Source organism: Anabrus simplex, chromosome 12, assembly GCF_040414725.1.
Source record: "Anabrus simplex isolate iqAnaSimp1 chromosome 12, ASM4041472v1, whole genome shotgun sequence".
NCBI classification, from domain to species: domain Eukaryota; kingdom Metazoa; phylum Arthropoda; class Insecta; order Orthoptera; family Tettigoniidae; genus Anabrus; species Anabrus simplex.
Window position 1 is genome coordinate 24,311,897 of NC_090276.1, and position 13,400 is coordinate 24,325,296.

The 13,400-nt window shown below is 38.6% G+C and overlaps 1 protein-coding gene across 1 annotated transcript in view; it reads left to right on the forward strand.

The window, feature by feature from the left end:
• LOC136884059 (WD repeat-containing protein 27) overlaps positions 1-13,400 on the forward strand; it is a 140,796-nt gene that overhangs the window by 102,144 nt on the left and 25,252 nt on the right. The window contains exons 12-13 of the mRNA XM_067156084.2: positions 3,065-3,178; positions 5,058-5,188. Coding sequence (XP_067012185.2) covers positions 3,065-3,178; positions 5,058-5,188 — 245 coding nt within the window. The remainder of the gene's footprint in view (positions 1-3,064; positions 3,179-5,057; positions 5,189-13,400) is intronic.

Here is a 13,400-nt window from a genome sequence, read left to right on the forward strand (position 1 = left end):
AGCGTACGACTCCATTGACCGGGAAGTCCTGCTAAACATCTTAAATGAATTTGGAGTTGATTTGAAACTGCTGGCATTAATTAGAGCCAACCTGACCGATACAAAATCCAAGGTGAAGTTCCACGGATGTCTCTCGCATTCCTTTGACATCAAAACAGGAGTCCGACAAGGTGATGGGCTATCCCCGATACTCTTCAACTGTGTTCTTGAAAAGATCATCAGAACCTGGCGGGTGAGATTACAGGAAACCAACTACAGTCCGTTGAGAATAGGAACCAAATCCAAGGGGATCGCAACAGACTGCTTAGCATTTGCCGATGATATTGCTGTTCTCTCAAAAGACATAGAAACCGCTAGAGCTCAAGTTGAAATTTTAAAGGAAATTGCCGAACAAACTGGTTTGCAGATATCGTTTGAGAAAACAGAAGTAATGACTAACATCAAAGAGGCTCCACCAAAACTCCATACAAAATACGGGGACATCACCTGAGTAGACAAATTCAAATACCTGGGTGAGATCATCATGAAAAATGGACTGGACAAAGAAGCACTTCAGGAGCGAGTACGCAAACTGGAAATAGCCTACCAAACATAGTACGCAAACTGGAAATAGCCTACCAAAACATCCCGCACAATCTACAACAAAAAATGCCTATCCCAAAACACCAAGATATGTCACTATGAAACAGTTCTGAAGCCAGTAGTTCTATATGCAGCCGAAACCCTGTCTCTAAATGCCAACAAAGGACTCCTTGAAGAACTGGAGAAAAGAGAACGCAAAATTGTGAGAGAAATCTTGGGATCAAAGTACAGAAATGGAATCCATCAAAAGAGATCCAACAAGGAAGTCTACAGCAAAATAGAGAAAATTACCGACACAATCAGAAAAAGACGGGCACGATTTTACGGTCATCTGAAAAGAATGGACGAAAGAAAGTTAACTAAAGAAATATTTCACTTTTTTGATTCAAACCCCAAAACCACAATTCCCTGGTTTAGAAATACCAAATAATAATAATAATTTTGTACAACAAAAATATTTTCAAAATAGTTATTCTTCTTTAAAGTTCAAATCATAAACTTTTTTTTTTTCTTCACAGGTCCAAACACAATATCTTATACAACATAAATAATTTTTAAAACAATAAATGAATTTTTCAAAACAATAATTGAAGAGGCTCATTCTTGGTTGCCAGCGTTTCACCCTACTGTGCCAATTTGGGCTCATCAGTTGGTAACTAGCACACTTACCAAGATAGCATGGCTAGTACATATAGTGGAGGCCACTGCGTAGGCTACTTTGGAGCTACAGGCAGTGCCCGTTCACTATGAGAGACTTTGTCTCATTTACAAAAATTGAATCGGGTGAGTTGGCCGTGCGGTTAGGAGTGTGAAGCTGTGAGCTTGCATCCAGGAGATAGTGGGTTCAAACCCCACTGTCGGCAACCCCGAAGATGGTTTTCCGTAGTTTCACGTTTTCACACCAGGCAAATGTTAGGGCTGTACCCTTAATTAAGGCCACGGCCGCTTCCTTCCCACTCCTAGACATTTCCTATCCCATCGTCGCCATAAGATGTGTCGATGTTACGTAAATCAAGTTGTAAAAAAGATGCCTGCTCGGCCATCAGATGATATAGATGTTGATTCCCTCAGGGTGAAATGCTGGTTTATATTGGAATTATGAATTTACTCATTCAGGACAAATATTTCAGGTTCTCTATGGGAATCAATATCTATGTTATCAAAGAAAGAAAGGTAAGATCCGAGAGAATGAAGAAGTGCTGGGCAGACAGAAAACTTTTAAAAAAAAATTCTTTTATAAAATTGACTAAAGTAGTCCAATGAAGGCTATAAAATGAAAGTAAATAGTAATTTACTGCCACCTAACACTCGTTGAGTCACTGGCTGTACAGCCTACTCTATTCTGTAGCAGGTAACTGTGATCGGACATCTCCAAAATAGATTATCGGTTCCTAATTAGTTGCCTCAGTAGATCAGTGGTAGAGTGCCCGACTCATAATCCCAAGTTTACGTGTTTGATCCCAGCTAAGGCAGCTGATTTTCAAAAAGCTATAAAAACTGTCCGTTGAACTAGACTTTTATCACTAGAGAGCAGCACAATCAAAGTGTCGAAATCGGCCTAGATAGAACTACTTCAGAAGGTTTGTAATTCAGTAGCTTAAACCATAGGTGATAATTTTGTAAATTATGTGAATAGTCTGTAGGAAACATGTGAAGATGAATATTTGTATGCTTGTATATGTGTGTCCGTGTGTTTGTATATATATATAATTTAATATTTTATTACATCATCTATAATTGCGACACCCTGTAGATGATAAATATAACCTATTCTATTCTACTGCATTCTATATTCTGTTATTATTAACTTTATTGGCCACATTGGACCACTTGAGTCTTCCATGTACACTTTTTCTTTGAAGGTTGTACTGTTTGGTTCTTCTTATCTGCCCAGTATTTCTTCATTCGTTCTGATCGCAGTGTTCTCAATTCGTCTGAAATCTCTCCAGGCCTTCTGTGCATCATTTCAGTTGAAAATTGTGATTCTTAAGAAGGGTTCTATATGATATTATTATTATTATTATTATTATTATTATTATTATTATTATTATTATTATTATTATTATTATTATTATTATTATTATTATTATTAATTAATTAATTAATTAATTAATTAATTGTTGAGGGGCTTAGGAGTAAATAATGGTAAGGGACATGGCATGTTTAATACCAGCCACAAACTTGTCAACATTGTGATTCACTTTTGGTTGCTATTAAAATGCCATGTCCATTACCATTATTTACTCTATTCATTCATTCATTTATTAGCAACCACAAGTGAATCTCAACATTGAGAATTTTGTGGTTGTTATTAAACGTGCCATGTTCCTTACCATTATTTACTCCCAAGCACCTCAATTTAAAAATATCTTTTGATGTTCGTCGCTTTACTGTGTCAGGCTTGTCAGTTCTGGAAGCTCTCTCTTTGTGACCTACTTAGTTCTACTGTGTATGTCATGAATTTATCTTTTTGATCTTATAGGTGAGCAGTTCCAACGATTGTACAGCGAAAGTATGGGACTGGAGAAACAAGAAATGTATCCTGAACATAGATAAGAGGACCAAATATATAAAAGTGAATGGAAGGCTGAAACAGGTACTTTTGTTTTTTATTCATATTGGAAAGGAACAAACATGAGGCATATCAAGTCATGTAGAGAAAAAAACATGAAAGGGGGTAGGTGACAACAGATGTGAGACCACTCCCAAAGTAGTGAAGATTAAGGAGACACTTCAGTTATGAAGGATCCAGTTGCAAACCAACAACCACACCAGTAAAATCAATTACATAACGTCTCATTACAACTGCTCAATGTAGTTTTAAATCTACATGATATACGACAAGTTTTATCACATTTTAGACGATCAACAATTTATAGACATGATATTGTATAGGCTTTTGGGCTTGTGCCATGTCAAGCACAGTTTTCTGCAAAACGCTAAGAATTTCACCTTATTTTCTTGACATAGCACAAGCCCAAAAGTCTATACAATATTATGTCTATAAATACAGGCCGTGAAAGCATTAATGGCAGCAAGATCAACAACTTGTCAAAGAATATGGTGACACAAGAGGACGCTTTATACGTCCTAGTTTTTAACAGTTTGAGGTTACAGGATCATTCTAAGACCTCCTTTTAAAGAACATTCGGACATATTGTTACGTTTAGTTTTTAAGGAACAGAACTTTTTTTAATCAGTGGATAGATATGGTCACCCTCCCCCACCCCCCGCCCTCTCCCCTGTTACCATATATTCAATATTTGAAGTACTAGAGAATGTGTTTAAGACCATATATGAAGACAATATCCCTGTACCTTTTTTTAGATTTTCACCTAAACGTATTTGTGGCTGATGATGTTGAAAGATTAAACAAAACATGTACTACTAATTTAACAATTTGCTTTAAGCAAAATATATTGTATCAGTTAGGTGGAACAATTGTTGTTGATTTATCCATTTACACAGTTTCAGTCGCGTAGCTGTGAGCTTGCGTTCGGAAGAAAGTGGGTTTGAACCCCATTGTTGGCAGCCCTGAAGTTGTTTTTCTGTGGTTTCCCCGTTTTCACACCTGGCAAATGCTGGGGATGTACCTTAGTTAAGGCAGTGGTCGCGTCCTTCCAAGTCTTAGCCCTGTCCTATCCCAAGGGTGCCATGAGACCTGTCTGTGCTGGTGTTGGGTGTGACGTATAACAAATAGGAAAAGAAAAGTCCTTGTGGACTTTATGAAACACTTTCTCAAGATCATTTATCTCTAAGTTCACCCATTTACAAATGAATATAACAACAGTATTCGTCATCAACATAATGAATTCCTTCCAGCGAGCCGGGTAGGATGTTTTTGAATGATGTGCCTCCATTTACATTGGTCTTTGTATGTTTCTTCTCTCTTCTCTAGGTCTTCTCTTATCTGGTCTAACCAACTCTTCCTACGGCTTCCAATAGGTCTTCATCCCAGAACGATCTTTTCAAAATACTTCATTGGTCTTCGAGTTGCTTGCAATGCCCTTAATGTTTCCTAGCCACTTCAGCATTGCAATACAGCCGTTCTTCCATGGTCAGGGTGACTTGCAGGTCTCTTCGTATCTGATCATTCCTGATTCTGTCCTTCCTGATCTAAGGAACTTCATTTTACAAGCTTACAGTTAACTTACTTCTCTTTTATGTATGATGCAACTCTCCAGACTACCTGTCATGATAGGAAGGATATAATTCTTAAGCATGGTCTGTTTAGCCCTCTGAGGAACTCCCTTTTCTCCCACTGTGTTCCATACTTGATGGAAGAAGTTGGATCCTTTTTTCACCCTGTTCAACACTTCGTTCTTGGCACTTCCGTCATTTGATATTGTACTCCCCAGATATTTAAAGGTATTCAGACTTTCAGTCTTCTCTCCCTCAAGGGTGAGGTTACAAGGTGTGTTAATTTTTCTTATCCTATACTAGTGTGATGGTGTATAACTCAAAATGTTTTACAGGACTCCACTCTTTGCCGGTCAGTATCACAAGCAAGGTTTTTCTACATGGATCAGTTTATTCTTCTTGCCACCAAGGGTTCCATGGAGCTTTACTCCCACATTCTCCACGAGACAACGCCAGGATCTAAGAGGTATGATTCTCAAGAGCTTTCTTAAAATATAATCTATCCCTTCTACTGAATTGTATTTGAAAGATTATCACCTATTTCTTGAAGTATCATAACGAATTTGATTATGCAGTGCTGCCACCTCTTGGCTGTCCTGCCAGGTATTTATTTGCTTTGTCTATCTTTCTGTTGTACATTCTGAATAATGCACTTCTGAAATATTAAATTATAGTTTTGAAGTACAGTAGAGTGCAAATTAATCCAAACATGATACAGGAAAGTAATCTCATAAAAAAAAAGTAATGAAAACTACTGAAAATCCATCCTGGAATTACAGAAAATTATACCTTGATACTTATGATACCTTTGCTGTCAAGACCTAGTGTTTACACTGCACTGTGTCTTCTGGTGTGAGCTAGATCAAATTTGTTACTTTCATTGACCTGTCTCAGTCTCATCCTTGACTTTGACAACATGAAAATGATAAAGATGTTGATTCCCATAGGGAACCTGAAATATTTGTTCCAAATGAGTAAATGTATAATACCAGTATAGTTGCTCTGTTATTGGACATTATAAATTTTCCAGCTAACTAATTTCTGGTTTCCAGCGTTTCGCCCCAGTGTGCTAAGTTGGACTCATGCATAGTCATAGAATACTTTATGTGACTTCCTGCATTCCTCAAAGGAGCATCAGTACATTTTGACATGGATTCCACCAGTTTTTGAAAATAATACTGATCTCTTCATTGTGAAACCACACCTTGGTAAGCATACATATCATCCTCACTTTCGTTAATTATCCATTAATTATGTCTTCTTACAAATGAATGAAGAGATCCATCATAATACAAAAGTCAAGCAGTTGCTAAGTGAAAATGTAATAAGAACATCAAGACTCAAATGGTATGGATGGATCAAATGAGAATAGCAGGAGAATGGCTAGAAAAGGAATTGGAAGGCTAAAGACCTAGAGGCTGTACAAGGAAACGGTGGATCTGTCAAAAAGCAGGACCTGGAAGAAAGAGGAGTGGAATGGTGCCATACTGAGAAGGAAGAAATGTACCTGGATAGAGAAAGATGGAGAGCTCTCTTGTACCGCACCTGGCGACCAAGAGACGGTTAAAGAATGATGATGATGATGATGATGATGATGACGACAAATGGTCTATAAATTTTCAGTGGGTTTGATATCGGGTGGGTTGCTGGGCCAAGGGAGTACTTCAATCTTTTTGTCTTCAAAGAATTTGTTGACCTGTTTGGACGTGCAAGATCTTGTTGGAAAACACTTTCACCATCTGGAGATAATTTTTGTAACTCAGCCACTTCTTTCTATGTACTGGTCACTGTTCATCATACATTTTTTTTTTTTGCTAGGTCTTATGGCGACGATGGGATAGGAAAGGCCTAGGAGTTGGAAGGAAGCGGCCGTGGCCTTAATTAAGGTACAGCCCCAGCACTTGCCTGGTGTGAAAATGGGAAACCACGGAAAACCATCTTCAGGGCTGCCGATAGTGGGATTCGAACCTACTATCTCCCGGATGCAAGCTCACAGCCGCGCGCCTCTATGCGCACGGCCAACTCGCCCGGTCATCATACAATTAACCGGGGCTAAAGGTCCTAGCGCCTTGTAGGTAAAACATCTCCAGAACTTTTGGTCGATGTTAAGGTGCTTGTTGAATGTGGATAGGTGATCTTATCTCTGCTCCTTAATGCAAATAAGGAACACGCTGACCACAAACTTCGAAATGGATTTCATCTGAAAATACAAATGAAGGGTACACGGGAAAAAAGGGGAATGTCAGTGTAAAACAAAAAATGAATTAACACTACCCATATATACTTTATGGCCAAGAGAATAGTTTAAGACAATGTACAACCAAGTAAAGGGAATTGTCACGGAAATATAACAAGTTTAAGAATACATGTACAATTGATGAAAGGGGAATGTCACCACAGAACAAGAAACAAAGGGGGAATGCCAGTTTGGTATGTGGCAATAGCGATGGATTTACAAAACAATTTATGCATACCTAATTTATCCACTAACGACGAGATTACCATAGACAGCTGTTAATGTTCTCCCTCAATATACATGTTTTGTGTAGTGGACACTCAGTATATTATACATACCCAGAGACAGTTGCACATAAAGCAGCAGATGAAGTGTGCTCTGTGTTACATCATTTTATATTTTGTGAACTTGGGGACGAGATAAAACACTTGACAATCTTCTGTGATTCTGTGATTCTGCATGTGAAAACAAGAACTGGACTGTTTTCAGATTTCTCCACTTTATGGTATATCATGCCAAACGCCTCTAGTCTGTGAAAATAGCATTTCCAATTCACGGGCACTCGTACTTAGAGTGCGATAGGAACATGGCACTAATTAATCAGAAATTTGCAGCTGAAACGCCAGAAGACTGGGCGGATCATTTTAGAAGAGCCAGAAATAAGCCCTTCCCTTTCCCTTTCCCTTGTACAGAAAAGTTTGCCGTTTTAAAACAAGACCTATAAGGGAAATTGTCATCTCCATTGAGCATCCACGATTCATGGAATACAGAGACAGTTACAATGGCCATTGGGAACGACCTGTTGTAAATGCTACAAAATCAACTCCACACTTCCCAGAAACACAAGTTAGTGAGTTTGTTCTTCCAGAGGCATCTTATGAACGTAAGTGCAGGAGTTAGTGTACATGAAGTTGCTCTACATTCGCAAACATTCTGGCAAGATTGAGATTTTAAATATGTAATTTATTTCTATTTCAGTTTTACATCCAATCTCTACAGCAAAATTTTCTGATCTGCGCGTACTTATATCATTTTGTGGACCAGGGAAGATCATTCATTGATACACTTCCTCACTATTAATTGACAGGTTATTTGTTAGGTTTTGTTAAAAGTGACATTCCCTTTTATTTTCGTGACAAAAGTGTATTTACTTCATTTTCCAATTTTTTTTTTTCAATTATAAAACCTAATTCCATATTTTCATTATTATCTATTTACAATACCAATACATTAGGCTAATGTTACGTAATATAATACTTTATGTACATGTATTATTGTAGGCAGTATTAAAGGTTGAAACTTTCAAATTTAATTATCTCAGTTTGTAGAAGATATGACATTCCCCCTTTTTCCCGTGTACCCTTCAAATTCTTTCCAATCTTCCACAGTCCATTTTTTATGTAGTTTAGTCTATATCAGTCGCAATTTACACTCGGCATTCATCAGAAGCTGTTTCTTTGTTGGTATGCATACTCTTCTTTCTGCCTCCAACAATCTGCGGCAAACTGTTGTAACATCAACATTCACCCACTATGACTTTGATCTCGGTGTGTGTTTTTTAGTTTGTTTTATTTATTTATTTAGGATTGTTTCAATCTCCTATGAGGTACGATTACACAACTTCCTTGACTCTTGATGTTCTTTTTTTTTTTACGCCAATACTCCTTCATTCTCTGGCTCGTTTTTGGTCGTTCCTCATCCGAGAACACCCTTCTTGTTCTCCTGGGTTTTTCTACAAACAGATCCATCACATCTGCAATTTTCCTTCTGTACACTGTTCTGTTTGTAATATCTCCCTCCTCAATGCCACATTTTTTAAGATCTTGATGTAATTCTTTCAGCCATGGTACTTGGGTCTTTCTTCTTTCCTGGAAGGTGAGGATCTTATTTGTTAGGCATTCCAGTCCCATTCTTCTCAGGTGTCCATAGAAAATCAGTCACCGTTTTCTTATCAAGGTTGAAATGTTCTCGCATTTTTGCATACAGCTCTTGATTTGATCTCAAATGGAAGGTAAACTTATTTACTGTTGCTTTCTTGTTTAATTATTTAGCAGTTAGGGCTTGTGGCCCTCTCTTACACATAACCACGTAAATTACATGATAATACACCTATAGGAGAAATATACTATTATGTTATAAAATCAAAGATAACTAAGCTGAATGACAAATTTGGAGAACCTATAATGAAGAAAGAAAGCAAAGCTCGACAAATAAAAGAAAAATCCAGGCATAAAAGTAAGAGGAAAGAGCATAATGGAAAACAAGTAAAATACAAACTGAAAAATATAAAGCAATGCATAATAAAGTAACGGAAATACAAGTATGGCAATGAATAGTGATCTATGTATATGAGTTAAATGCTAATTATTATGTACATTTTCACTATAACAATAAAAGTAATATTAACCTAATATTAATTATAAGGAATAACAGTGGTCTTCCTTTGTACGGTAATTACTAACCTACTTACCACAATCACACAACCTGTCATACGTCACCAATGATACGAAACAATCAGCGGTATTCAACAGGTAATCTCTGCATGCAGTCGTAAATTTTGATATTGTCTTATAGCTCCTGATAGCAGCTGAAAGTGAATTCCAAAGTTGTGACCCAGCCACAACGAAGGATCTCTTATGTATTTAGGTCAACAGCTGAGAACCTGAGGTTCATTTTAATCTACCTAATGAGTAAACTGTTTCCTTTCGGTGTTGCCGTACATTTTAGACCACAATTTCCTTCCTTTGGTAATAAAAAGTATCTGACTGAGCTCGATAGCTGCAGTCGCTTAAATGCGGCCAGTATCCAGTAATCGGGAGATAGTGGGTTCGAGCCCCACTGTCGGCAGCTCTGAAGATGGTTTTCCGTGGTTTCCCATTTTCACACCAGGCAAATGCCGGGGCTGTACCTTAATTAAGGCCACGGCCACTTCCTTCCACTTCCTAGGCCTTTCCTCTCCCATCGTCGCCATAAGACATATCTGTGTCGGTGCAACGTAAAACAAAATAGCAAAAAAAAAAAAAGTATCTGGTTTTTCGTAATCACTTCAAAATTGAATTTACCTTAGCCACATCAACACCACATTGTGAAGCAATTTCTCTTTGTGTCATAGAGGTATGCTCAGCTAATGTCACAATTTTTTAACGTTTCTGCAGGGTTGTATTCATTATTACTTTGTAGTACAATAACATGACACAATACTGAAAACGTAAACGACCTTACCCGGAGGCTTCCAGCTAATTTCTTCATTATAAAGAACATCCAGTAATGCCAACAGTGTTAACGATGATGCTGCCATCCACTTACAATGTAATTAGCTTGAAAGCGGGAACGGTATCTAGTGGGAACGTAAGCATTAGTTACAAACAGTCTTAGAAATTACTGTGTTCAGATTAATAATTTGCACTCTACTGTAAAATACATTTTGAAGGCAAAGCTAATGTATACTAAAATTATAGAGAGGAAACTTTGGGAATTCGTTTTATATGGAGGCTAATTCCAGTAGCCATTTAACTGATTTCAGTAATTCTCACCATTAGAGAGCATTCCTCCCCCTGTCCCTCCCTGGATTACCACAGGTTATATTTAATTATGCTAGCTCATCTGGGAACCAGGCAGGTTTTTTAAAAATTAGAGCAAGTCAGAAAAATGTTGTGTCTGGAACCCTTAAAAGTGAATACACTACCTGAACTTTTGGTCCTATAAAATAAATGGAGTTCACCAGGTGTACATAGAATTCATAATCATTCTGTTCCGGCAAATTGTCCTGCGGACATATTGTCAGCCTCACTCAATGCATTGAGGATGGTTTTGAGTGAAAAAAATCACTGAAGTGACTTTATTGATCTCACAGCTGCATACGACACTGTGAATCACAGAAAGGTACTGAAGAAGGTGTATGACTTGACTAGGGATCACTAACTGATATTGTTGATTTGCACTTTCATGGAGAACAGAAGGTTCTACAACCTGTGACAACAAAGTTTGTTGAATAAATTCAGAACAGACGATCCGGCAACACTGGCGACACACAACGCTGCACCTGCATAACAGCAGGTTTTGACCACCTGCTCCCAACGTTGTTCAGTTGAGCATCGTGTATGTGCCATGTAAGACCTGTTTGACACAGTGCGTATTTAGTGCGTTGGTTCTGAACTGCGAACAGCAACATGAATGACCAAAAGATCAATGTACAGTTTTGTTTTAAGCTTGGCAAGACACCGAAAGAAACGCATGCGATGCTGGTACGTGTTTAAAAAGATCAAGCACTGTCTTTGAAGTGTGTGTACGAGTGGTTCGCCCGTTTACGAGGAGGCCGGTAAAGTGTTTCTCACAACCCCTGTAGCAGAAGACTGGTGACCACCGTCAGTGACGAAAACATTGAGAAGGTGAGGACGTTAATCACGAACGGTCGGCGATTAACTGTGCACATCATAGCGGATGAACTGTAGATTAACAATTTGTTGCACGGATTCACGGTTACCCAGATGTTAGGGAAGAGGAAAACGTGTTCTCGTCTTATGCCACATCACTTGACTGACGATCAGAAGCAGGCACGTTTAGAGGCTTCACAAGATTGTGTTGTAATGGCAGATGTGACACCAGATTTCTTGATCTGTATTGTCACTGAGGATGAAACCTGGTGTCTCAGGTTCGACCCTGACACGAAACGGCAAAGCATGGAATGGCGTTCTCCGAGATCCCTTCGTCGGAAAAAGGTCAGAGCCAAAGTCACGCATCAACCTCGCTTTGAAAGGAAAGAGAATTGATGATATTCCTGACATCCACAGAAACGTGATGAGGCTTTTGAACACCATCCCAAAGGAAGCCTTCTTACAAAGTTTCCAGGACATGTATTGCTGATCTCAGCAGTGCATAGTTATGGGAGGGGACTATTTCGAAGGGCAGTAAGGTCACTGTCATGCATTGTTCATCTATGTTGATAGTACAGGACTATTCACCAAACTTTATTGTCACAGGTTGTATGTCTCCCGCCAGGAGAACAACAGTAGATGCCAGGTCCAGAAGAATGGTTTGCCCAAGAAAGTGTCCTGGTTCCACCAACGACCAGCCAGTGCCATATACCACTAGACAGCTCATCTATCGTGATGACGCAGTGGTTGCTACTGAAGGTTTCAGTTTTGTGGAGCTAGAAGAGAAACTGTCCATGACATCGGATGAGCTCTCCCTCTATTACAATGTTCACCAACTCAAACCAAACTCGAGCAAGACACAAGTGTGTGCCTTCCACCTCAACAATAGGAAAGCATGGCAACAACTGGATATCACATGGAGAGGTGACAGACTCCACTGCCCGATGCCAAAATACCTGGGTATCACGCTAGATCGTACTCTTACAAACCATCCACTTCACGGTTCGTATTGATTTTTCTATAAATCAAGCAGAGAAATTGTTCCACCTAATCAGTACTTCTTATTTTGTCTTTGACAGATTTAATTTACAAGTAGTACATGTTTTGTTTAGACTGACCGAACTGTTGCTTCTATAACGGATCTTGCAAATGTGCAAAGGGGTCTTTTCGCAAACCAAGTAACTATTCAATGCATAAACAGGTGTTGCACATACTTATGAATTCTCAGAGTAACCTTCAATTCCACCTCAAATATCATTAGCCTCAGCACACAAGGCGCAACTAGGAATTTCCAGTTCAAACACGGTGCTATAAGAAGACAGTTTACATTTCTACGTTCCACATTAAAGGAACACAAAAAGAACAAAGATATTTTGTAGTCATCAATTATAACACGTTTTTAGAAATGTTTATTAGCCATAAAATAGGCATAGCTAAGTTCTTAACCTCTCCCCCCCCCCCCCCCCCCCCCCCACGTTTTCAAAGGTTCAACCTTTAATTTTTGAATATGTTTAAGATGGTTTTAAGATTCACATGAAATAATATATCTCTGTACTTTTAAGAATTTCTACCTAAACCAAAAAGTGTAGCTGATGATCTTTAGTCAATTTAAACTAAACAGTACTACTTGTAAATGAAATTTGCCAAAGGCAAAATAAAAAGTATCAATTCGGTGGAACAATTTCTCTTCTTGATTTATAGATCGTACTGTGATGTTCAAGCAGCACTATACCTATGTCAGGGGTAAAGTCTGCACTTGAAACAGCATCATCAGGAAGCTGACAAACAAAGCTTGGGGAGCTGACTCACAGAGCGTTAGAACATCAATGCTGGCACTATGAATGTCTGCCTCAGAATATGCTACACCAGTATGGAATGCCTCTACACATGTGAAGCAGGTAGACGTTGCTGTTAGTGAAGCTGCACAGATTATGACTGGATGCTTGAAACTCATCAGGATAGCCCCACTTCACTTCCAAAGAGACATTGCTGCGGATATGGAGAGAACAAACCATTAAACAGATTTCCGTCATCCCCTCCATGGACACAACGGCTCAAGTCCAGGAAGA